Below are 25,451 nucleotides of genomic sequence, written 5' to 3' on the forward strand. Positions count from 1 at the left end.
TCCAACTGCTGGCAGTCGGACATCCCTCTCACAATCCGGGACTGCTGGCTCCTAACCACTCGCCTGCCTGCCTGTCTGATTGCCCCTAACCACTCTGCATGCCTGCCTGATCGCCCCCAACCGTTCTCCCCTGCCGGCCTGATCGCCCCTAACCATTCTCCCCTGCCGACCTGATCACCCCTAACGGCTCTCCCCTGCCAGCTTAATCGCCCCTAACCGCCTCTGCCTCGGCCCCTGCCACCATGGCTTTGTGCAGAAGGAAGTCCAGAAGACATCTGGTCTATCCAGTCTAATTAGCATATTACCCTTTTATTAATATAGATGGTTTTATCTCTTCTCTTTATTTAAAAAATAATTTTTCCTAAGGTAGGTTATTAGCTGGAGAGAAAATATATCCTGAACACTAAGCTGTATGTCTCATTGCTGGTGGTTGTGTCACTTGAATAAACCCCCTAAGGATTATCCAACACCTCTGGCCTCTGTTCATTCAAGACTCACTCTACAAAGTGACTTGATAGTGAGCTGTTTGCATTTCAGGCAAAGTAAATAGCCAAGAACTAAACTTTTTTCTTGGTCTTAAGTAGCAAATACCCTTCAGTTACCTTCACTTCACTAAAATGTGTCAGTCTTCATGTTCAACTTTCACAACAGCAAAATCTAAAGGATCATTTTTGCCAATCATCCTTTTGCACAAGGACCACTTACTCCATTGACAGTCTTTCTGCCACTCTCTCCCCCCCCCCCACCGCCCCCCAAAATAAAAATTAAGCCTCTACTTCAGGGGTAGGGAAACTTTTTTCTGCTAAGGGCCATTTGGATATTTATATTATTCGCAGGCCATACAAAATTATCAACTTAAAAATTAGCCTTCCATATTTGGTCAAACATTTAATTAACTCACCTCTAATGCCTTGGCAGGGCCAGACCAAATGATTTCTCGGGCCTTATACAACCTGTGGACCAGACATTTCCACCCCTGCTCTATATACTTAGCCCTATTCTAGGCACTGGTATTCTACTACAGCCATTTGGGGGAAGTGCACAGGAAGTGGAAAGGGGAGAAACATACAATAAAACAACTGATCACAAATAAACCAGAATCTTTAAGTGCCACAGGGTACATTAGAATAGGATGTTGTAATCAAGTGTGACTGGGAACTAGCTACTTAGCTACTTTGTATTCAGTGTTCAGAGTAGGCCTCTCTCTCTGCTGCTATTTAAATTAAAATCTGAATGACAAAAAGAAAGCACCATGGGAAGATGAGGAAAGGCATCTTGGGCAGGACATATAGTGCAAAGGTTCTGAGTTCACAATGAGTCTGATTTATTCTGGGAACACAAAAAAAGGGATAGCTGAAGCACAATACATAAGGGAAAGAGTGGAAAAAGGTAAAGTCAGAGACACACAGGGGCAAAAGGCTTCAATGTATCCTATACAATAAAGCAGTAATATGCAAATTGACCCTCACGCCCTTGCACATGATGGCCGCCCCATGTGGTCAAATATGGCCATCACAAGATGGCCAGCAGGGGAGGGTATTGTGGGCGATCAGGCCAGCAGGGGAGGGCAGTTATGGGCAACCAGACCTGCAGGGGAGGGCAGTTGGGGGGGACCAGGCCTGCAGGGGAGGGCAGCTGGGGGCAACCAGGCCAGCAGGGGAGGGCAGTTGGGGGCGACCGGGCCGGCAGGGGAGGGCAGTTGGGGGTTACTGGGCTGGCAGGGGAGGGCAGTTGGGGGCGAGTGGGCTGGCATGGGAGGGCAATTGGGGGCAATCGGGCCAGCAGGGGAGCAGTTAGGCGTCGATCAGGCTGGCAGGGGAGTGGTTAGGGGTGATCAGGCAGGCAGGCAGGTGAGCGGTTGGGAGCCAGCAGTCCCGGATTGTGAGAGGGTGCAGGCTGGGCTGGGCCTAAACTGGCAGTCGGACATCCACCGAGGGGTCCCAGATTGGAGAGGGTACAGGCTGGGCTGAGGGACACCCCCCCCCCTCCGTGCACAAATTTCATGCACTGGGCCTCTAGTAAGGCTATATAAGATAAGGTCTAAGGATGTCATTCTAAGTACAATGGGAAGTAACTGGTAGGTGTCAAGTAAGCAAGTAACATAATCTGAATTACTTTTAAAAAGACATAGTAGATAAACAGGGAAAACATTTAGGAGGCTATTGCAAGGGTCCAGGGAAGAGATAATGGTGGCTTGATGAAGGACGACGGTAACAATAAAGATGAAGAACGTATAGTTACTAGGATATTTACTGATGGAAGTGATGGGTCAAACCAAGTCAACTCAGATTTTACCTTAAGCAACTCAGTGAACTGACTAGTGATGTGGTTTCTTGAGATGGGGGGAGGCAGCATATAGAGAAAGATCAAGAATTCTGGTTTGACCATGTTCAGTTCAAGACATCTGTCACATGGAGATTGACAGGAAGCTGCTGAATATACAAGTTTAGAGTCTGGAGGCTGGGTCCAGCTCAGAGGCACAAATTTGGCAACCATTATGATATCCTTGATAAATAAAGCTTTGGAACTAGTTGAGGGCATTTATGCAGAGAGTGCAAAAGAAGGGAGCCCAGCACTGAACTGAGGAGTTATATTCAGGGGTTTGGCAGAGGAGATGAAGCCAACAAAGAATACTTACTAAAAGGAATAGGCATTCAACTTCATGTGAGAATAAAATCAGGAGAATAGGGTCCATGGAAACCAAGGGAAAAAGAGAGTTACCATCTGAATGGAAAACTGATGGGAAGAAAGTAAGAACAGAAAAATCAACTGGATTTGGCAGCATGGAGATAACTAGTGACCTTGATTTGAGGAGTGTTAGGAGAAAGATTAAAACAGAAACTGGAGTAAAATGCAATGAGGAGAAAACCTTAAATAAGAAAATGTACACAATGACCAAAAATGACCCTTTCAAAAAAAAAGTGGTAGGTAGAGGTGAAAATAATTGGAGGTAATAAGATACAGTAGAAAAGAAAAAAATTAGGAAGCAGGGGAGGGGGACCAATAAAGAATAAAGTTGTGAAGGTAGAATATTCAGAGCCCACATTTCACCAAGAGGAAAGGTAGGGCACCGAGGCAGGCTATTTTGGTGGTAGAAAATAAGGAAGTTTCAATCAAATATGAAGCAAAAACATTACTGAAATGGGGTGTGCAACATGTTTACAGAGAGAAGAGAAAGCATGAAATAACCCTGGAAAAGTAAATGGAAAGAGGAAAGTGTAATAGGACTGCAAGTCAACATTCAATGCCCATTTGAGATTTGCAGCCATGAACTGGAAGTGAGACCTCAGCAGACAGAGTTTCTGCTTAAATGAGAGCATGGAATAGGACAATAATTGAGTTGAATCAGTACTTGCCAGACTGGAGTATCATCAGGGAGAACAAGGTAGTCACAAGGAAGTGAGTAGAATGAGACTGTAGAATTTAAGTCAGGAGGACTATTTAAATCAGGCGTCCTCAAACTACGGCCACATGCAGGTGTTTTTGCCGTTTTGTTTTTTTACTTCAAAATAAGATATGTGCAGTGTGCATAGGAATTTGTTCATAGTTTTTTTTAAACTATAGTCTGGCCCTCCAACGGTCTGAGGGACAGTGAACTGGCCCCCTGTTTAAAAAGTTTGAGGACCCCTGATTTAAATCATTCTACTTTAAGGAACATATGTCCCACATCACATCTTCAGCAATATTTCTTCTTTTGATTGTTAACTGCTTAGCTCTATCAAATTCTCATTTGACATAAGTAGCACTGATGTAATTAGAGCAGTTTTCCAACATTATCTATTTAAGATCTTTTCATAGCATGATGAGTCAACTGCAGTGACTGGGTAGTAAATTTTTTCAATAAGGACTTCCTACATACAATTACTAGTATGCATATTAAAACATTAGAAAAGAGGGAGATGTGAAAATATCATTGAAAGATCAACTGCAATTAAACCAGATAAACTGGAAAACAAAATATACATACATCTGGAAGTATACCTTTCTCCTGTCCTTTCTTTAAGAAATACTTGAGGGATTACCATGCACCAGGAACAGTGAATGACTAAGGCTAATGAAGCCTTACACCCCTACTTGTAGGTTCTGACTAGCTTCTATGGAATAAAGGGTAGAAGAGGGCTTATGGAGAGACCATAGGCAGAAGACAAAAGGTTTCCTCCTCTCTTCTCCCTCTCTCTCCCAGACTAGCTCTTAATAGAAACACTTTTTTCTGATGTCATCTTTAAACCCCCAATGTTGAATAGGATTCATTACATAAAAGATGCTCAAAAAATGCGTATTGAAATTAGAACATCTGGGCAAAAATATAGAAAACTGATGGTCCTGAAGAAAGCTAGTGCAGATGGGACCAAAACAACTTTGACCCTGGAGGCTTTTGGAAATGAACTATATCAGGCAGGATGGCTCCTAACTTGTCAGAGAGCAACTGAATCCATTTGATCAGACTGTAAACTCTAAAGGTTAGGGATTTCTGTCAGACTTGTTTATTGCTGTATCCCAAGTGCCTAGTAGAGTGTCTGTCACATATCAGTCACTGGGCACACATTTGTTAAATAATTTGTGAGTACCTTTAGGATTATGCAGATGATGTGACCTATCCAAATATGCTTATAAACTATGACCTTAAATTACCACTTTAAACTTTAATCATAAACACTGAGGTCTTTCTGGCCCCAGAGTCCATATTCTTTTTACTACACCATGTTGCCATTATTTAGCATAGATGGTATGCTAAATCATTCTTATGGTATTAGAAAACTTGTCCCAAAGATATAAATAGCTTGCTACTTCCCAATGGGTATTAGTTGTTTAAATTAATCCATAGCAGACATTCGTAAGAAAATAATGAACTCCCCATCAATGGCCTCCTTTTTAGAAAGATTAGATCCAGCAATTACGAGATGTGTGACCCTATGTAAAATGTCACTCTTTGAATCTTCTGTTTCTCCTTTGTATGATGACTATCTTAAAACTATCTATTTACTGTGACAATTAGCACACATAAAATGCTTAGTACAATTCATGGCACTTAGTAGATATTTATTTAATCCCTTGACTTTTCGCCCTTCTTTCTTTCTCCACTTTGGCTGTAATAGTAGTATACCAAGAGGCCATAGAGTATATTGGTTAAGTGCATACACTCTGAAGGCAGAATGTTCAGATTCAAATCTTGGTTTGGCTACTCAATAGCTGTGTGACCATGAATAAATTACCAAACCTCTGTCTCTCAGGTTCTCATCAGTAAATGAGGATGACAGTATCAACCTCATGTATATATATAATATATATGGGGTGCCCCCAAAAATGTACACATACTTTAACAGCTGATAGCTCAACTGATGTCTCTTTCTTTTCAGATGTAACCCACTGGAATAAATAATGGTATTCAAAGTGTGTTTTTGGAGACACCCTATATAAAGGATTTAGAACAATGGCTGGTATATATTAAGCATCAAGTAAGCACTTACTCTTTTTATTACTTTCGATGACCCATCAAATCTAATTGTTGACCTTTCCAACTTGGCTGCAACAATCTTATTGTTTGTTTATTAGTCCTCACTGGAGGATATTTTTCCATTGATATTTAGAGAGAGTGGAAATGAGTAAGGGAGGAAGGGAGAGAGAGGGAAGAGGGGAGGAGGGAGGGAGGGAGGGACAGAGAAAGAGAGAAGTGAGAGAGCACATCTTGGTTGCCTCCCATACAACCCCCCACACATACACAGGGGATGGAACCTGCAACCCAGGAGGTATGTGCCCTTGACCCCTGACCAGGAATCCAACCCTCAACCCTTCAGTGTGGGTCGAAGCTTTATTCACTGAGCAACACTAGCCAGGGCTTGGCTGCAACATTCTTACGCACAGGCTTTAACTTAATAAAACTACCTTTCATCAGAGCATTTATTGAGGACATAGTTTTCTTATTTTCTATTAAAGGAAATTTCTAATCTACTGTGAGGGACTGTAAAGCTTGCATTCTTAGTGAAAAAAAGTCTTCCTTTTTTTTTTCATTAAATAGGAAATGAAAGCTTTGCACATGAAGTAATTGGATTTCTTTTCTTTTTATTGCCTCACTGGCAATAACGCTTTAAATGATTGCAAAAACATTTAGAAATTCCATGACGGAAAAAAATGTTGCAATTTACTACAAGCCTGTAATAGAACTTGAAATATAGTTTTCTGCCACAACTTACACATTCTTTATTACCACAATTTACTTTAATAATGGACAAGTATTAAAAAGCTATTATAACTTCAACTGGTTCCTTTTTCTTTTAGGGTTGAGGGCATTTTAGTATACAGTTATTTAACTAACAAGTAAGGTTACTATCATCTTGTTATTGCTTTCTGTAAAACAATAATTCTTATTTTAGCTACTCAATTCTTTCTTTTTTAAACTAGGTAAAACTGAGAAAAAAAGCAAACTATCTTGGCTGAAAGAACTTTCATGTTGTAGTCACAACTGTTTCAAGCTATTTAAATTATTTACTCATTTAAAGATAAGCTCAATTGCCAGGATATTTTGTATACTAAATTAGCACCAATTAATAAAAATCTTAGTTTCTATACCCACCAGATTATTTTTTTAATGACAATACCAAGTTTTTTGAAAATGCAAAACGACTGTTAACTATCATACAATCTGAAGAGAATATAAACTGGTAAAGTGACTATGAAATACTCTTAGGCAAACATACTAAAGCTGGACATATATATTTCCTATACCGCAGGTATACACCCAATAAGCTATGTGAATATGTTTCTTAAAAGGCATGTACAAGAATGTTCATAGTAGCTTTATTCATCAAAGTCCTAAGCCAAAAACTATTTGTGTTAACCAACTGTAGAATGGAAAAATCAAGTATGCCACAGGTAAACACGAGTCATACTTAACAAGAAAAGAACACACAAAAAACATGATTGAATCTCACAGACACAATGATTAGCAAAAGAAACCAGACAGGAGGGGGGAAGGGGGAAAATGAGAGACATCTGTAATACTATCAACAATAAAATAAATTATTTTCAAACATAAAAAAAACAGACACAGAAATAGTAGGTGCTGTATGACTTCATTTACATAAAATTAAAAGCAGATCAAATGTATCTATATTGACAGAAATTTGAATAGTGATTAACTTTGGGAGAGGGCTGAATAGGAGGACCAAGAAAGTGAGAGGTGCTAGCAATGCTTTGAATAGTGATCTGTGCATTGGTTACACTAGTGTATATAGTTGTAAAAATTTACTGGGATATAAACTCAAGATCTATACGTTATATGCCGGGAACCAATTCCAGCATTTAATAATAAGAGTTTCACCAAAAGGTTGGTGAAGCTTGGGGGGCTCAACAAGGGTGAGCCACATATGTAGTTTACCTGTTGGAAATGGCTAAATGGCACTTTCCCCAAATCTGAATAGGATTGTCTGCTGCCAGACAGCTCAGGGCATTTTATTGCCTCCTGTTGGCCAAACACCTGAACAGCTTGTAGGCCATTCCCCAAACTGACAATGCTTCTGTACCCTTTGAAACCTTACCCTTTGAAGTGTATATCTTCACCTTGCCTTAGGACAAATTGTATTAATAAAAGCAGGGTCCTGAGTCAAGGAGGGGAGTCTTCAGTTCCTTTAGCTGAAGATCCTCTGACCCCCAATGCCTTTCAAAATTATCTTTCGTCTCCGGACTCCTTAATCATCTATGCGCAGCCCCTTTCTCCAGAATGCTGAACCCTTTGTAAGGCTGGGAAAAGAACCCCGGCAGTTATATTTCAAAAAAAATGTTAAGAAATTTAAAAAACTAATTTTTAACTTCTAAAATAAAATCTCTATGAAGTTACAAAATGTCACTTTCAAATAGATATAAACTCACGATATAATTACAAATTTTTTAAATTGCCTTAATTATTCTTTAAAAAACAGGACATCTTGAGCCCTGGCTGGGTATAGCTCAGTTGGTTAGAACATCATACCGATATGCCAAGGTTGTGGGTTCGATCCCCAGTAAGGGCACATACGAGAATCCACCAATGAATGCATAAATAATAGAACAACACCTCTTTCCCTTTCTTTCTTTCCCTCCCCTCCACCTCAAATCAACAAATAAAAATTTTTCAAGAATAGCCCTGTCTGGTTTGGCTCAGTGGATAGAGTGTCGGCCTGCAGACTGAAGGGTCCCAGGTTTGATTCTGGTCAAGGGCATGTACCTTGGTTGCGAGCACATCCCCAGTAGGGGGTGTGCAGGAAGCAGCTGATCGATGTTTCTAATTCTCTATTCCTCTCCCTTCCTCTCTATAAAAAAAAATCAATAAAATACATATATTTTTTTTTATTTTTTTCAAGAATAAAAAATAGGACATCTTGAAAACAGGACAATCCAAAACCAATTTCAAATGCCACCTAGAGTGACATTTTGTAATATTGGTTTTACTGGGAAAAAGGATAGAGAAGTCAAACTTTAGACTCTACAAGGACTAAACCCAGCAGCTATTTATTGATTGCTCCCTTGAATTACAGTTAGTGGTTGTATTGATTAGCTCACTTATATGTGGTAGGCTAGCCTACTTAAAGAGAGTCTGGAGATTTAAGCATTCTTCCACTGTGGTGAAAAGCTGGCTTCTAAATATCTCTATATATAAAACCCTAATATGCAAATAGACCGAACAGCAAAACAACTGAACAACTGGTTGCTATGACATGCGCTGACCACCAGGGGGTGCACACGGAACATGGCAGGTGTCAGCAACAGGTGGCAGAGCACGTAATGTGGTGGGCCTCGGTCATGGCGGAATAGTGCAGCAGGTGAGTGGGGGCACCAGACCAAGGCAAGATGCCAGTTGCTGTCATCGGGATGAGCCTCTGGTGGTTACTGCAAATTTTTTGCTCCTGCATGCTATGGTCCCACCCAGCACTCACACCTGCTGCTGGCACCAGCCCTGCTTGCACCTTCTGCTGGCGGCAGAGCCGCCGCTCACACCGAGGGGTTGTCCCTCAGCCCAGCCTGTACTCTCTCCAATCTGGGACCCCTCGAGGGACCCCCCAGTGGGATCGGGCCTAAACGGGCAGTCGGACAACCCTCTCACAATCCTGGGACTGCTGGCTCCCAACTGCTTGCCTGCCTGCCTTCCTGATTGCCCCTAACCGCTTCTGCCTGCCAGCCTGATCACCCCCTAACCACTCCGCTGCCAGCCTGTTTGCCCCCAACTTCCCTCCTCTGCCGGCCTGGTCACCCCTAACTGCCCTCTCCTGCAGGGTTGATCACCTCCAACTGCCCTCCCTTGCAGGCCTGGTCCTTCTCAACTACCCTCCCTTGCAGGCAGGGTGCCTCCCAACTGCCCTCTCCTGCTGGCCATCTTGTGGTGGCCATCTTGTGTCCACATGGGGGCAGGATCTTTGACCACATGGGGGCAGCTATATTGTGTGTTGCAGTGATGACCAATCTGTATATTACTCTTTTATTAGATAGGATAGAGGCATGGTACAGGGGTGGGGGCCAGCTGGTTTGCCCTGAAGGGTGTCCCTGATCAGGGTGGGGTTCCTGTGGGGCGGCCTGAGCGAGGGGCCTGTGGTGGTTTGCAGGCTGGCCACGCCCCCTGGCAATCCAAGCAGAGGCCCTGGTATCTGGAATTTATTTTCCTTCTACAATTGAAACTTTGTAGCCTGGAGCGGAGCCAAGCCTGGGGCTCCCTCCACGGCTGGCAGCCATTTCTGTTGGGGTTATAATTGAAACTTTGTAGCTTAAGCGGTTGGGCCCAGCCAGGGTGTGCGGAAAGTTTTGCTTCCCCTGTTGCTGCTGGCAACCCTGGCCTGCTCTCTCAAGCTCCGTTCTGCCGCCATTTCTGTTTGAATTTGTTTACCTTCTATAATTGAAAGTTTGTGGCTTGAGTGGCGGCTTAGGCCTGGCAAGGGCAGGCAGAAAGCTTGGCTTCCTCTATTACCTAGGAAACCTTGCTCTCTGTGGCTGTAGCCATCTTGGTTGGGTTAATTTGCATACTCGCTCTGATTGGATGGTGGGCGTGGCTTGTGGGTGTGTCAGAGGTATGGTCAATTTGCATATTTGTCGATTATTAGGTAGGATGTGCATTGGTGGCTCATCATTACCCACTTGGACAAGCAGACCTTTTCTCAGTACTCTCTAGTATACTGACTTACTTAGTCTAGTGCCTGTGACTTTCCCATTCCACACTACCACAGATCAGTTCAACACATTACCACTACAGGTAAAATAAATCAGTACCTTGTTTTAAAAGTTTAAATGTCATATTAAAAAATAATTTTTGAAATAGCATGACTAGAAGAAAAAAGATTATAACCCAGATACGTAGAACATTCAGCTAAAATGTAGCCAAAATATATGCCATACTTCATGTACTTAATAACATGGCAATAGAATGTTCAGAAGAAAATATCTACTCAGTTTCCCTGGAAATTATATAGATTTGGGAAAGGATTAACTAAAACAAAACATGAAAACAGGTAATGGCCAGACTATGAAGGGCTTAGCCACTTCTACTTTATTATAAGCAATTAGACTTACTAGCATCTTTTCATTTTTCCCAGTGTTCAGGCCCTGCTAAATTTTGATGAATTTGGGATCCTTTTTTTTCTACCTCTAGTTTTTCTGGCACTGCAATATTTTCAAATAAATGCAGTAATCTAGACAAATAATTTTAAGTACCACAAAAGTGATACTCCAGAAGATGATAAAGTTTATGGCTAAAGTTTATGATAAAGTTATAGGGCCAATGCTTTCTGTGGCTCAAGTCTATGATTCTAACCAAATTTTTATTCAAACACTCTGTTCTAGTTTGCCTCCAAATGCAGGTGGTTCTAATCAAATAGGAATTTGATGAAAAGAATTGTGATTTTACAAGATAAATTTTACTTTAGATCATTTCTAATAAGGAAATGGCTGATTTTGGTTTTAACTGATCTTATATTTTACCTCCCACTTAATGGCATTATCACAAACTTTTTTTCATATACATAACTATATCATTTCCTTTCAGCGTCTGAGTAAAACTGCTGAGAAAAGGATTTGTGTTCACACCCAAGAGAAGCCTTTCTCTCACTGGTGCTCTCCAGTGAGTCATGCAGCAGACACGCTTTTGTTCTTCTATCAAGACCCAGTTTCATGGATGTAGAATTTAAATCAGCGATTCTGGAGTGAGGGCCAATTAACTGAATAAACTGTAATTATACACAACACAATTGACCCTTACCAAAAAAAAAAGAAGAAAAAAAAAGGTTGACTAATAAAAGCAAAAAACAAGAATATTTATGGCATTATTCCATTCATACATTCAAAAAATAGAGAAAAACAAATCACATTACTTAGAAACACATGCAGCAAAGGTGAAACTATTTCTACAATGCAAGGAAATGATTATCTCTGGGGAGAAGGGAAGTGATTTTTTTTATTGGAAAGAGTTATGGGAGACAGCTTCTGGGGTGCTGGCCATGTTCTATTTCCTATTTTAGGCAGTAGATACATGGGTAGTCACTTTATATATAAGTTGTACATATACAACTGTACATAAAAATTGCACATGTGGCATAGCTCCTGGTATAAGCAGATGACCAATAAAGCCAACTATTATTTATGATGATATTATTCTGGCTACTACTGCTACTACAGGGTGGGACAAAAGTAGGTTTAGAGTTGTTCATATGCAAAATAATACAATAATTAAAAAATAATACAAGAATAAACTGTTTCATGTACTCACAACTATAAACCTACTTTTGCCCCACCCTGTATTTTCACCGATATTACTACTAGTTTCTCCTCTGTAGATTGATTATATACACCCTCAAAAAAATCACCTCAGAACATACCGAAAAATGCCTATATGTGAAGTAAAGCTTCTTTATTTGTGCTATTTTTCTTTCGATTTCCCATTATAATTTTAAATATCTTTCTTTTTACACACTGTGCACTATCTTGACCACAAAACTTTGATAGAAACTAAAGTTTTTCCCTCTGTGTGAGTATTCTCTCATAGGCTCCTACCATGAGCAGCAGGAGTCCTCAACCTCTGCAGGTTGAGCATGAATTACAGATGAGGCATGACCTTGATTTAATAAAACCTAAGTACTTGAAGGAAATAGCAGAATTTTGAGGAAGGGAGAAAACGTATCTAGTTGGGATGTTTAGAGGACTGCATGGAAACAAAAGAATGAGTAAGCTTTAGGTAAGAGGTGGGGAGAGGAAAGGACATTTTTGGAAAAGCAATTTAAAGAAGGAAAGTTTGTTTAGTTAACAATGGACAAGCCTGACTGTATGAACAATGGAGGGAGACTGCTAGGAAGACAGGTGAAGAATCAGATGGTGGATGGAACTGACTGCTACATGAAGAATTGAGGAGTCTTTGGATGCTTAGTACATCTTAACTTGCTGAAGGCTTGTTTATAACTCTTTGAATGCAGAGACTCTACCAAATGACAGAGAAAGAACCAGTACATATTCACACTGTATACTTTGTAGTATGTAATTTATACCCTCATAAAGTCAATTTTTAAAATTTCAATAAGAAAATCAAGAATGCTCCCTCTACTGACAATCCCCCTACCATGTTTCCATAGTTCTATGGTGAAATGCATTCAAAGCCAAGCAGCCATAATTATTTATAAATAATCTAATGTTCTGTCTACTTCTAGTTTGTCTAATCACATCTATCCTGCAGATCACTGCCAAAATAATCTTCCAAAAGAACCCTTGTGAACTAGCTGTATCGTCTGCTTTAGGCAAGTAAAAATGCTTCCCACAGCCTTTCCTCCAATAAAGAATCAACCCGACTTTAAGATCTTCTACAATTTGAGCGCAATCTACTGTTTTGGACTACTTTTTCACTACTTTCTATCATAGATATATATTTTCAAACTCCTCTAGTCCTCTTTTCCTAAGCATAGTTACTTTGTCTGTTTCCAGTTTCCATGCCTATCCTTCAAGGTGTTCAGTCCAAATGATATATTCCTGCCTTCCACCTTATCTACCTACACTTCAAAATCTAGTTCAAATGCTAACCTTAAGCATGGAGTCTTTCCTGAAGGCCCTTTCAGATATGTTGGGCCTTTTTCATTCTTTGAACGTTAGTGAAGTCTGTGCATATACCAGTAAGCTAAAATGCCATTCTTTATGTCATTAATAAGGGAATACTTGCCTTGAGGAACTCACGTTATCTATACCCACACGTATATAACTGACTACAAATCATATAGAACAAGCTATCAATAGGACATACTTAGCACATAGTAATCACTCAACAAATACTTGTTCAAAGAATTATTATTTGCATACTGTGAATATCCCAAAACTCATCTATATATATAAAAGCCTAAGCAGCCATTACCACTGGACGACCGGATGACCAGCTGGTAGCTATGACACGCACTGACCACCAGGGGGCAGATGCTCAATGCAGGAGCGGCCGCTGGTGGTCAGTGTGTTCCCACAACCAACCTCCTATGGCCGGCCAACCTCCTGCAGTCCCTCCCCCTGGCCAGCTGGCCCTGATCAGCCCCAAATGGGACTGGACGAGACGGCCCGATCAGCCCCAACCGCTGGTCAGGCAAAGGGACCCCACCTGTGCACAAATTCGTGCACTGGGCCTCTAGTTCTCATATAAGTATGCAAATAAAATGGTAGTCTTTATAGATTTTTTAAAAAAAAAAAAAAGGAAATTTTACCTTTTCAGTTGTAAGAGGTTTTGCAGGCTTTTCTGGTTCCTTTTCTCTCTTTTTCTCTTCTTTTTTTTTTTCCTTTTCTTTCTAAAACACAGCCCAAAGTTTTGCTAAGTTTACTTTTTTTAAAATGTCAGCTCTTAACACATTTTATTAGTTTGAGTTGTCATTTGAGAAAGGTACAAATTTTCAATGATGACAATATCTGGTGATACTGAAATATAAAAGTAAACAGCAAATTCATATTCTCAATGAGGTTATATATTGATAACACAATAAAGAACATCTTTTCTTGGCCCTCAGAGTTAGCTCAGTTGGATCGAGTGTCATCCCGATACCGCAAGGTTGCAGGTCCAATCTGCGGTCAGAGTACATACAAGAAGCAACCAATGAATGCATAAATTAGTGAAACAATAAATCGATGTCTCTCTCTCTCATATCAATAAAAAAAAATTTTTTTAAGAATATCATTTCTTGCCCAGCCAGTATTGCTCAGTAGTTGAGCATTATCCTATGAACTAGGAGGTCAAGGTTCAATTCTGATCAAGGCACATGCCCTGGTTGTGGATTCAATCTCCAATTGGGGATATGCAGGAGGCAGCCAATCAATGATTCTCTCTCATATTGATGTTTCTCTCTCTCCCTCTCCCTTCCTCTCTGAAATCAATAAAAATATATTTTTAAAAAAATATATCTTTTCTTAAAAAAACTACGATGGAGGTGAGACATTTAAAACTTGATATGTTAGAATTTATGTAATTAAACAAATGAGACCTCTATTCAATAAAGTCTCACTGCATCTTTACATAAGCTTCCTAATAGCAACCATAAAGTTCAAATTTGAATAAGAAGAAAAAATAAACTAACTGATGAATACAATTCCTATCACACAGATAAAGACAGATTATAACATGTAAATATAAAGGGGAAAGGTACAGTACAATCACTTCACTTTTTTAAGATGACACAAAACATTTTCAGTCTATCACTACACAGTATTGTGATTTTTAAAATGGCAAATATAATTATTTTCTCATGAAAAAAAAAGGTAAATATAGATACAGTATTTTGGGACCAGAGCCAACTTACTAGTTAAGTGTATTCCAACAGTCAAGGTAAACTATAATGGTATCATGATGTTCACAATTTGCAATTTCAAGAAGGATGAAACAGGATATAATATTAAAAACTAAAGGACCACAAACATGCCAAAAAGAGGAAAATGAAATAAAAAGTAACATGGATAAATGTTGAGAAGATCATGTTAAGTGAAATAAATAATAAAGTTAAAAACCATATGCTTTCACTCATATGTGGGATATAAAACTGAAAGCAACAAATAAACACGAAAAACAAAAACTCACAGACACAGACAACAGTATGGTGGTTACCGGTGGGAAGGGGATTGGGGGAGTAAAAAGGATATATTATGGGGTCAAATGTATGAAAATGGTATATTTGACTTTGGGAGGTGGACACACGCTGCAATATACAGATGATGTATCATAAAACTGTACACTTGAAATCTATGTAATCTTATTAACCAATGTCACCCCAATACATTTAATTAAAAAAATCCTAAAAAATAAAATAAAAATAAAGATTAAACAAAGAGCATTATTCATAGGCATTACAGAGGAGAGAGATGTGTAGAAACGTAGAATTGAATCACTACTGCAAATGGGTACTGATCTAACCTTAGTTTCCTGGTAGTAAACACAAAAATATAAACTGATGAACCTAGGAAAGGCAGAATAATAATCACACAAAAGTTAATCTAAATGCCTAAAGGTTGAGTTTGCACCTGTGCCTTTAAAATGGTGTTTGACACAACCGCTTTCAACAAAAGAATGTATGCTATTTGTAAATCAGAAAAGGTAATACTGGCAATTACTGGGCTATAACATAAGAGATATAATAAAAGTGCCCATGGGCCAGGCAGTGTAATAAGCACCTTATTTTCTAATTTAATTTTTATAATAACTGTCTGGAAACAACTGTCATTGTTGTTGTTTTACAAATGAAGAAACAAAATCTTAGGAAAGTAAAGCACAAAACAACACAGCTAATCAATGGTAGGGTCATGGGACAACAGAGACCAAACTCTCAAGTCTTACTACTCAGTGTCGTCCAGTGGATCATTGTTATTTGGTATCGTTTTTCCTTACAACAGCCAACACTTACTGATCCCTTACCATATGCCAAACACTACTTTGACTCACTTAATCCTAACTTTATGAGGTAAATAATAGTATCCCCACTTTCTAAGTGAAGAATAAATGAAATATGCAAAAATTCTTTATCCTACCTAATAGACAAATATGCAAATTGACCACACCTTCGCTACACCCAATCCACGCCCACCAGCCAATCAGTATGAGTATGCAAATTACCCCAACAAAGATGGCGGCTAATTTGCATATCAAGACAGCTTAGAAAGAAGCCAAGAGATGCTGAAGGGAGCAAAGCTGCGGAGAAGCAAGCAGGCGGCGGGGGGGTTGGGGGGGAGGAGAAGGGAGGAGCGGAGGCGGGGCCGGGGGAGAAGGAAGGAGAGCGGGGCAGGCTGGTGGAGAAGGCGGGCCGGGGGACAAGGGAGGAGCGGAGGCGGGGCGGGGTAGAGTGCAGCAGGAAACCCTATTGCAGGATTTTTCCTGCAACGGGAACGCTAGTCTATATATATAAAAGCCTAAGCGACCATTTGACCCTGCAGGGATCAGGCCGAAACCAGCAGTCCGACATCCCCCAAGGGGTCCCAGATTGCCAGAGGGCGCAGGCCAGGCCGAGGGACCCCACCAGTGCACGAGTCCGTGCACCAGGCCTCTAGTATATTATAAAATGCTTTTCCTTTCTTCCCTCCCTCCCAGTTGGCTCTTTCCTCTGAACTGAAAGACCTGTATATCCAACCACCTACTTAGACACTTGGATGTTCTACAGTCATCTCATACTCAAACAGATACAACTTTTAATTCATCTCCCTTCCTTTTCTCTCCTCAAACCTGTTACTCCTCCTCAGCTTCTATCATTTTCTCACTCAATATCATCATCATCTATTAAAATGCTCAAGACAGAAACTGGGAGTCATCAAATCTTCCCAAAGTACCTCCATATTCCATCGATTACTAATTCCCACAGATTTTATCTTCTCAAGATAAAACTAGTCTCCTTTTCATTCCCTCAGCCTCCATTTTAGCACATGCTCCCATCATTTTATTCATGGGTTATAACAACAGGTTCTCAGCCTTTTCCACACCCATCAACACAAAATTCACTCTCCACAGAAACAGTGGAGCTGTGTTATGACATAAAAACCAGATTCGGTTATCCCTTTTACCCTTAGAACTTATTAAAGTGCCAGGGCCTGCTGAATTACCTTCAGCAGGCTCACAAGAAGACTCCTCTCCGACTTCTGTCCCTATCCTATGCCTGTTCCAGCCATGTCACTTTATTTGCAAATCCCCAAACATTCCACTTTGCTGACAGATTTTTCCCCCACAAGATGCTTTCTCTACTTGGAATGTACTCTCATCCTTATAGCTAATGTTTATTAAGAGTTTAAGATGCATCAAAAGTATGACTCCTGTATTAATTGCAGCACAATGAATGCATGTCAATCACAGCACATATTATATTGTATTAGAAAGCTGTAAAGTTACCTAGTTATCTATTTTTCACCATTAGACTACAAGCTCCTTGAGGTCAGGGGCCATATCTTATTTGCCTGTGTATCCTCCATGTCTAGTGCACCACTTATCAAGGGGTAGACACAGAGAAAGTGTTAGTTCAAACAATGTCTCAAATGAATTCATGATAACAAATGAAAAAGGTAAAGAGTAAAAAAATTTTTTAAACCTCAAATATGTGTAGGGATGGCTTTAAAAAATCCATAATGGTAGCATCATGTACCCTTAACCACTGCTACCCATACACAGTCTAAAAATTATCACTGATTATTGTAAACTCATGATTCTATACTACATACATTCTATACTACATACATGACTGTTACTAATCCTTAAAAAAACATTAACTGTCTTCAAGTGATTATAACAACAGAATCATAGAAACAAAACATTTTAATCAGATTTTACTAATAAATCAAAGATTTCAACAGCAACTATTAAAAATGTTAAGTATAAGGCAGTAATGGAAACAACAGAAAAGTTAATTCCTTCTTAAATATTGAGATATACCTATGGTACCAATAAATCAGTGATTTTTAAATTAAATATAAATTAAAGCCCTTTAATCCTACCTGTGGCATAGGAAAATATTCTAGAAATAGTTGTATTTAACATATTTAATACTGAAGACCATACAAAATTTAAACTATTACAGCACTCCAAATTATGTATGGCATAATGAGAAAGGAAGTTCATTTACCACTGAACACTACATAATGCAGCTGGCTAAAATACTAACATACCTCCAATTTGCTTTTCTCAACAGCAGCTTGTAGAGAAGGAGAGGCTACCAAAGGCTGAAGGGGAGCATCAGAGGAAGAAATCTGTGGAATCAGATGAAAAGTCAGGAGAGAAAAAAACAAAAAGAAGGTAATCAGAACTGATAGGTACAGGAAAGAAAAAGAAAAAAACCCATGTATTGCTGAAATACAGAAGTACTTAGGAATATGTTAACAAAGGAAAATAATGCATCAAGAAGAATGTATTGTTTTTTTAATTTCCACATAAATTTCTTAAAATAAAATATTTATTACAGGATAGTGAATGATTAAAAATGGATTTCACTAGGATATAAAATTTACTAAAACCAGGTCATATTGCAAGTATTTAAAACATAATTAAGCTTTGCCCGGGATTCACTTTTAGTCAATATCACTATTGAAATACTAATGTATGAAGACATATTGTCCCAAGTAGCAAGAAGGTACAAATGAGTTTGTGTGTTTTTTAACTTATAGTAACTGTTTTAAGAATGGAAAATAAAACAGATCTGAAGTAGGGGAAATTAAAGTTTTAATCTACTGATTAAGAAAACAGGGGGGAAAAAAGGCCGGGATATTTAAAAAAAAAAGTGGATTAATGCAATATAACAGCAAAGCAGCAGATGGACTTATAAAGCAATTTATACACTTCCTTCTTTAAGATCACACACAAACACCATTTCCAAAGCTGTACCTGCTGAATTACCCCAGAGCATTATGAGACAGTTATATATGCAGCAGAGGCATTTATACATGAAAAAGGATTTCATCTAAAAGCCTTCTCACACATGTTCCTACTGAATTTCTATATATGCAGTTGATCACTTTAATAGAAACATTATCTTCCTGCTCTCTTTACTGCCAAAATATAACTGAAATACATTTACAAAATATGTACATCTTTGGAGCCATAAAAATGACATCTCTCTATTACCCAGTCATATCAATAGTGCCCATGAGGAATTTAAAAATTAAAGGTACTGCTACAGAAAGGTCATTATGTAATCCTATCTAATAAAAGAGTAATATGCAAATTGACCATCACTCCAACACACAAGATGGCTGCCCCCATGTGGACACAAGATGATCAGCAGGGGAGGGCAGTTGGGAGAGACAAGGCCTGCAAGGGAGGGCAGTTGGGAGGGGCCAGGCCTGCAAGGGAGGGCAGTTGGGGGCAATCAAGCCTGCAGGGGAGGGCAGTTAGGGGTGACCAGGTCGGCAGAGGAGGGAAGTTGGGGGTGGCTGGGCCTGCTGGGAGGGCATTTGGGGGGGACCAGGCCTGCAGGGGAGGGCAGTTAGGGGTGACCAGGCCTGCAGGAGAGGACAGTTAGGGGTGACCAGGCCTGCTGGGGAGGGCAGTTAGGGGCAAACAGGCTGGCAGGGGAGCAGTTAGGCATCAATTAGGCTGGCAGGGGAGTGGTTGGGGGGTGATCAGGCTGGCAGGCAGAAGCGGTTAGGGACAATTAGGAAGGCAGGCAGCGAACAGTTGGGAGCCAGCAGTCCTGGATTATAAGAGGGATGTTCGACTGCCCATTAAGGCCCAGGATCGGGCCTAAATGGGCAGTCGGACATCCCTCAAGGGGTCCCAGATTGGAGAGGGTGCAGGCTGGGCTGAGGGACACACCCCCTGTGCACAAATTTCGTGCACTGGGCCTCTAGTGTCAAAATAACATTGTGAAATGACAAATCCAATCTGCTTAAGTTGGTTATGACTGCAATTCCTGAATCACAATCCGAGTTCATAAACTTCAGGGTTATTTTTTCCTTGCACATTGTTATAATTGTGCAAACAAGACATTTAGTGACTACTAATGGAAATTACACATAGAAGAAAATATTTTAGAAATCAAACAGCATCTTAAAAGATGGCTTCAAAGCTGGTTTTCCCACTGGAAATTTACTTGCAAGCAATCTTTAATTGCTACTTTATGCAGAAAACAAGAGATAAAACACATAAAAACACTTAAGATGATAACCTATCATAAAGACCTTTTTTGCCCATGCCCTGGCTGGAGTAGCTCATTGGTTATAGGGTTGGACGCAAACTGAAGGGTCTGGGGTTCAATTCCCAGTCAAGGATTTCAGGTATGATCCCCAGCCCAGTGGGGGCACATGTAGGAGGCAACCAATCAATGTGCTGTCTCACACTGATGCCTTTCTTTCTTTCTTTCTTTCTTTCTTTCTTTCTTTCTTTCTTTCTTTCTTTCTTTCTTTCTTTCTTTCTTTCCTTCTTTCCTTCTTTCCTTCTTTCCTTCTTTCCTTCCTTCCTTCCTTCCTTCCTTCCTTCCTTCCTTCCTTCCTTCCTTCCTTCCTTCCCTCCCTCCCTCCCTTTCTTTCTCTCTCTCTCTCTCTCTCTCTCTCTCTCTCCCCCCCCCCCACTTCCCTTCCACTCTCTCTAAAGTAAAAGTCAATGGACAAAATGTCCTCAGGTGAGGATTAACAACCAAAAAAGGACCTTTTTGCCCAAACTCATGTAAAGCTGAATATAAAAATATAAAAGAGGGCCCTAGCCAGTTGCTCAGTGGTTAGAGCATCGGCCTGCAGACTGAAGGGCCGTGGGTTCAATTATGGTCAAGGACACAGGTGACAAAAAAAAATATACACACACACATATATATATATGGAACAGGAGCATTTAGTATGCCGAGGGTTATTAATTCAAGATAATTCATTATAGCCCAGCTGGTGTGGCTCAGGGGTTGAGTATTGACCTAGGAACCAGGAGGTCAAGATTCGATTTCCAGTGAGGGCACATTCCCAGGTTGTGGGCTCAGTCCCCAGTAGGGAGCATGCAGGAGGCAGCCGGTCAATGATGGTCATCTTACTTTAAGTGAATATTTATGATTTTTTTTTTTAAACAGAAAAGATTACACCCCAGTCAACTCTTTGATTTCAGTCTGGGAATATCCAGAGCTGAGAACTCAGCTAACCCATGCCCAGATTGACTATTAGAACCTGTAAGATGGTGAATCTGTGTTAAGTCACTAAGTTTCCAGTAATTTATTAAGTGGCAAAATAAAATTAATCCAATAACCATTCCTTAATAAAAATTAAAAAAAAAAAACATCCTGAGCAGTCTGGTATTCAAGTCCTCTATACAATCCCTACTTGCCTTTCAAGACTTATTTCCTCATGCATTTATTCTCTCATCATCTACCCGCTCCAGATAGCCCTTCTTCACACTCACTAGACAAGACAGTTTCGTAGACTATTCACCAAACCCAAACACCAAATAATATACCTGAACTCTTTCCTCTTCATGTAATTTTAGCATAGATGGGATAATATGTGCCCTCAGCCTTCCTACAGTATTAACACTCATCCTATTTTCTCTGAAATCTTACTTTCTTATTAAGGATAATCTTAAACATACCTCCTTTAAAAAGTCTTCTAGTGGAAATTAGTGCTACCTAAATTCTGTGTCCCCATAGTACTTTTATTCTTCTGTCATAACAGTTACCACATTCTGGTCATTGTACATGTACAGGTTGATAATGTTTGAGGGTGAGCTACTTTTGGACAAATATACCATTTGAATCTCAGTGCCTTGCAGATGGTATACATTCAATAATGTTTGTTGTTTATGACTAACTGAACAAAAAAGGGAAGTTATAATCCAAGGAAACTTCAACAACCAATCTCTGTCATTTCATATCTAGTATCAAAATAAAACCCTACCACAGACCTCAAAAGCGAGGGAGGGAAAATAGTGAGGATTGATATGAATGAGGGTTGATAGGATATGCCCACACTGGTGCCCAGCACCACGCAGTTACTTTAAAAGATTTAAAAAAATTTTTTGTTGTTGTTGTTTGTTTGAAGTTACAAACCAGTAAAAATTCTAGAAAAACCTTTTTACTTGGAACATATTTTCCTTTGTTTTTGTCTTTATCTGAACTTCACTTTCCACCCTTTAAACCTTCTCCCTTAATTCATGCTTATGGTGCTAAACAGCACTCAAAATCATATGGCCTATATCACAAACTCCTTCCATAAAAGCAGCACATAAAAACCTCCCTACTTTCTCAGAAGTATCATGTTTATATAACTAGACACCATGTTTATTAACCGTTCACTGAAGCCACTCTTCACAAGACAAATCCCTAGGGATGAAGGAAGTACCATCCTGGCCCCTTTTATACTCCACATGATGGATTCACGTGGGGTGTAGCTCACAAACACATTAAATGGCCTGAGAGGCAGGAGGGCAATATTTGGGGGGGGGGGGGGGGGAAGGAGGGGAGAACAGCCAACTCTTTGCCACTGTTCTGTTGTAGTTTATTATTTTGTATTTTGCCACAACGTTCTGAAATGTTTATGTTCAGAAGGGCAAGAAATGTATCAGTGTTTTTTTTTAAAGGATTAAAAAATTACTGTCTTACACAGAGAAGCAGGGTCACCTTTTCAGGCACTTACTCTTGTTTAAAGTAAGAAAATAATACAAGCAGTAACACATACTGGTAACACTGAAAAGTAACAGCTAAAATAAGAGAAGACAGAAAAACTCTAAAAATCAGACACAAAAACTATAAAGGTAGAGCAATTTGGAGTCATTTAATACAGGAATAACAGCTATATGAAGCTTAATAGCCACTCAAGGCATCTCTTTACCAGAGTACAACCAATATTCAAAATGTCCCTCCATAGATATCCCCTTAAGTGCCATAGCATTCCTTTTGCACCTTGCATTTAAGATACTTATATTTTGTTTTATATTATGTTTTATTTTTTTAACCTAGTCTCATCCCCACTATGAAATTAAATCTCTCTCAAAGAAAAGTTAATGTCCTCTTATTTCAGTATCCTAGGAGACTGTGACCAATATGTAATAAAAAATTATTTGAATTAATGTACAATTTATTAATGAAGAAAAAACACTGGATATAACTATATAATGTAATTCCTAGTAATATATAAGATTAGTTACTTGCAAATCTATTGCCATGAAAGAGGAAGAAATAATTTAATATTACTAGAATAAAAACCTAAAAAATCATTACCTTGCTTATTAATGATGAGGTATAATACACTGTATCTTGGGTTAAACATGATTCTTGTGAACTCTTCTGAATTTTCATTACATTAATAATATAAATTCAATTTATTTTGTTCATTAGATTCCACATATGAGTGAGATCATGTGATACTTATCTTTCTCTGACTGGCTTATTTCCTTAGCATAATACTCTCCAGGTCCAAAATAAACTAATGAACAAAATAGATCCAGAGACATAGAACCATGAACAGACTGATGAATTTCAGAAGAAAGGGAGGGGGGGCAATGGGGTGAGGGAAGAGATTAAGCAGGGAATTTATATGCATACTAGAGGCCTGGTGCACGAATTCCTGCATAGGTGGGGTCCCTCAGGGTGGCCTGCAGGGAATCGGGCCGAAACCCACAGTCCAATGCCGCCTGCTGTTCCTAGCTGCCGTTCCCACTCATCCTGGCATCACTGTGCCTGTAGTGGGCCATGAGCCCTGCATCTGGTGCCTGTCCCGGGGGGGGTTGGGATGTGATCAGCCCTCTGGGTGGGCGGTGGGATGCCCCGGCTGCCTGCAATCCGGATCTGCCCTGCTGACATTCGCGTCAGTTGTCAGGAGCCACCTGGCGGCCACTTTTATATCGTTTCTTCCTTGTGGAGCATCTAGGGAGGGGAAGCAGCCATGGTGCCCAAGGCTGACTTCCAGGTGGTACCTGGCCCATTCTCTGGAGATTGGACCTGCAGGGCTACTGAGGGAGTGAGTGGCTGCCGCCTGGCTGGTGGGCCGTGGGGACAGATCAGTCAGCTAAGTGGTGCTCCCGCTTTGGGAGCACACTGACCACCAGATACCCCCTGGTGGTGAGTTCCATAGCAACCGGTTGACCAGTCGTTCGGTCATTTGGTCGCTTAGGCTTTTATATATATAGATATGCACAGCCTATGGACACAGATAATAGTGTGGCAAAGGCTTGGCAGGGACGGGTGCGCAGAGGACGGGGTTCAATGGGAGGAAAAAAACCAAAGTGGACATCTGTAATACTCTCAACAATAAAGATAATTTTTTTAAAATAAACAATAAAATAATATAAACTCAAGAGTATAAAATCTTTTACCTTGAATTTTTATTTTCAAAACGATTTAAAAAAATGTAAAAAAATCATAGAATAACATCTTTATGAACTTCACTAATATTCACCAAAACAGTGTACCATGTTTGTCGACCCCCCTCACCCCCGCTCTGTCTCTCAGCTGCTAGGCTTCACTGAGCCTATTAAAAATGAGTTATACATGGGAGCAAAGAACATTTTGATGGTTGCCAGATGGGAGGGGAACTTAGGGATGAGTGAAAAAGGGGAACAAATTAAGATGTACAAATTGCCAGTTATAAAAAGTCACAGGGATGTAAAGTACAACATAGGGAATAAAGTCAACAACACTGCAATAACGATGCATGGTGTCAGATGGATTCTAGACTTACTGGGGTAATCGCTTAAGGTATGTAAATATCTAATCACTATGACATACTAGTACACCTGAAATGAATAATATTGCATGTCAACTGTAACTAAAACTTTTTAAATTGAAAACACTCAGTTAAATAACTCAAAAATGGCTCTAGTAATGACACACACTGATGCTGAAGATATATGTGAAGACTTTAAATAATCATTGCAATACTAGAGGCCTGGTACACAAAATCTCTTATGATGTGCTCTTAATATATAAATTTGATGTTATTTTGCTGACTGTTGATATCACAAATTTTTTCAACATCAAATGAAAATATGTGCTTATATTCTGTGGCATATTATTAAATACTAGAGGCCCGGTGTACGAAATTAGTGCACTGGGTCAGGGGGGTGATTCCCCTCAGCCCAGCCTGTGCCCTCTCGCAGTCCGGGAGCCCTCAGGGGATGTCTGACAGCTTAAGGGAGTGGACCTGAGCCGTCAGTTGGACATCCTTAGGGATGCCACGGAGGTGGGAGAGGCTCCCGCCACCACCGCCGCTGCACTCACCAGCCGTGAGCCTGGCTTCTGGCTGAGCGGCGCTCCCCAATGTGGGAGTGCACTGACCACCAGGGAGCAGCTCCTGCGTTGAGCGTCTGCCCCCTGGTGGTCAGTGCGCGTCATAGCGACCAGTCATTCCGCCATCAGGCCAAATGCGAGAGGGTGCAGGCCAGGCCAAGGGACCCCATCGGTGCACAACTGGGGCTGGGGAGGGATGCAGTAGGCTGGCCAGCCGGGAAGGGACCACAGGAGGGCTCCAGGGCATGTCTAGCCCATCTCACTCAGTCCCGATCGGCCAGACCCTAGCAGCAAGCTAACCTACCAGTCGACTGTCTGCTCCCTGGT

General features: G+C 40.3%; 1 protein-coding gene across 3 annotated transcripts in view; it reads right to left on the bottom strand.

Moving 5' to 3' along the window:
* SMAP1 (small ArfGAP 1) overlaps positions 1 to 25,451 on the bottom strand; it is a 201,127-nt gene that overhangs the window by 42,689 nt on the left and 132,987 nt on the right. For 2 of the 3 annotated variants that reach the window (XM_079780966.1, XM_079780964.1), the window contains exons 5-6: positions 18,100 to 18,180; positions 13,683 to 13,763 (exon numbers count right to left, since the gene is read on the bottom strand). In XM_079780966.1, coding sequence (XP_079637092.1) covers positions 13,683 to 13,763; positions 18,100 to 18,180 — 162 coding nt within the window. The remainder of the gene's footprint in view (positions 1 to 13,682; positions 13,764 to 18,099; positions 18,181 to 25,451) is intronic. The other variant, XM_079780965.1, reaches the window with a different exon arrangement.

The sequence above is a fragment of the Cnephaeus nilssonii genome (genome assembly GCF_951640355.1).
Source record: "Cnephaeus nilssonii genome assembly, chromosome: 9".
Lineage (NCBI taxonomy): Eukaryota > Metazoa > Chordata > Mammalia > Chiroptera > Vespertilionidae > Cnephaeus > Cnephaeus nilssonii.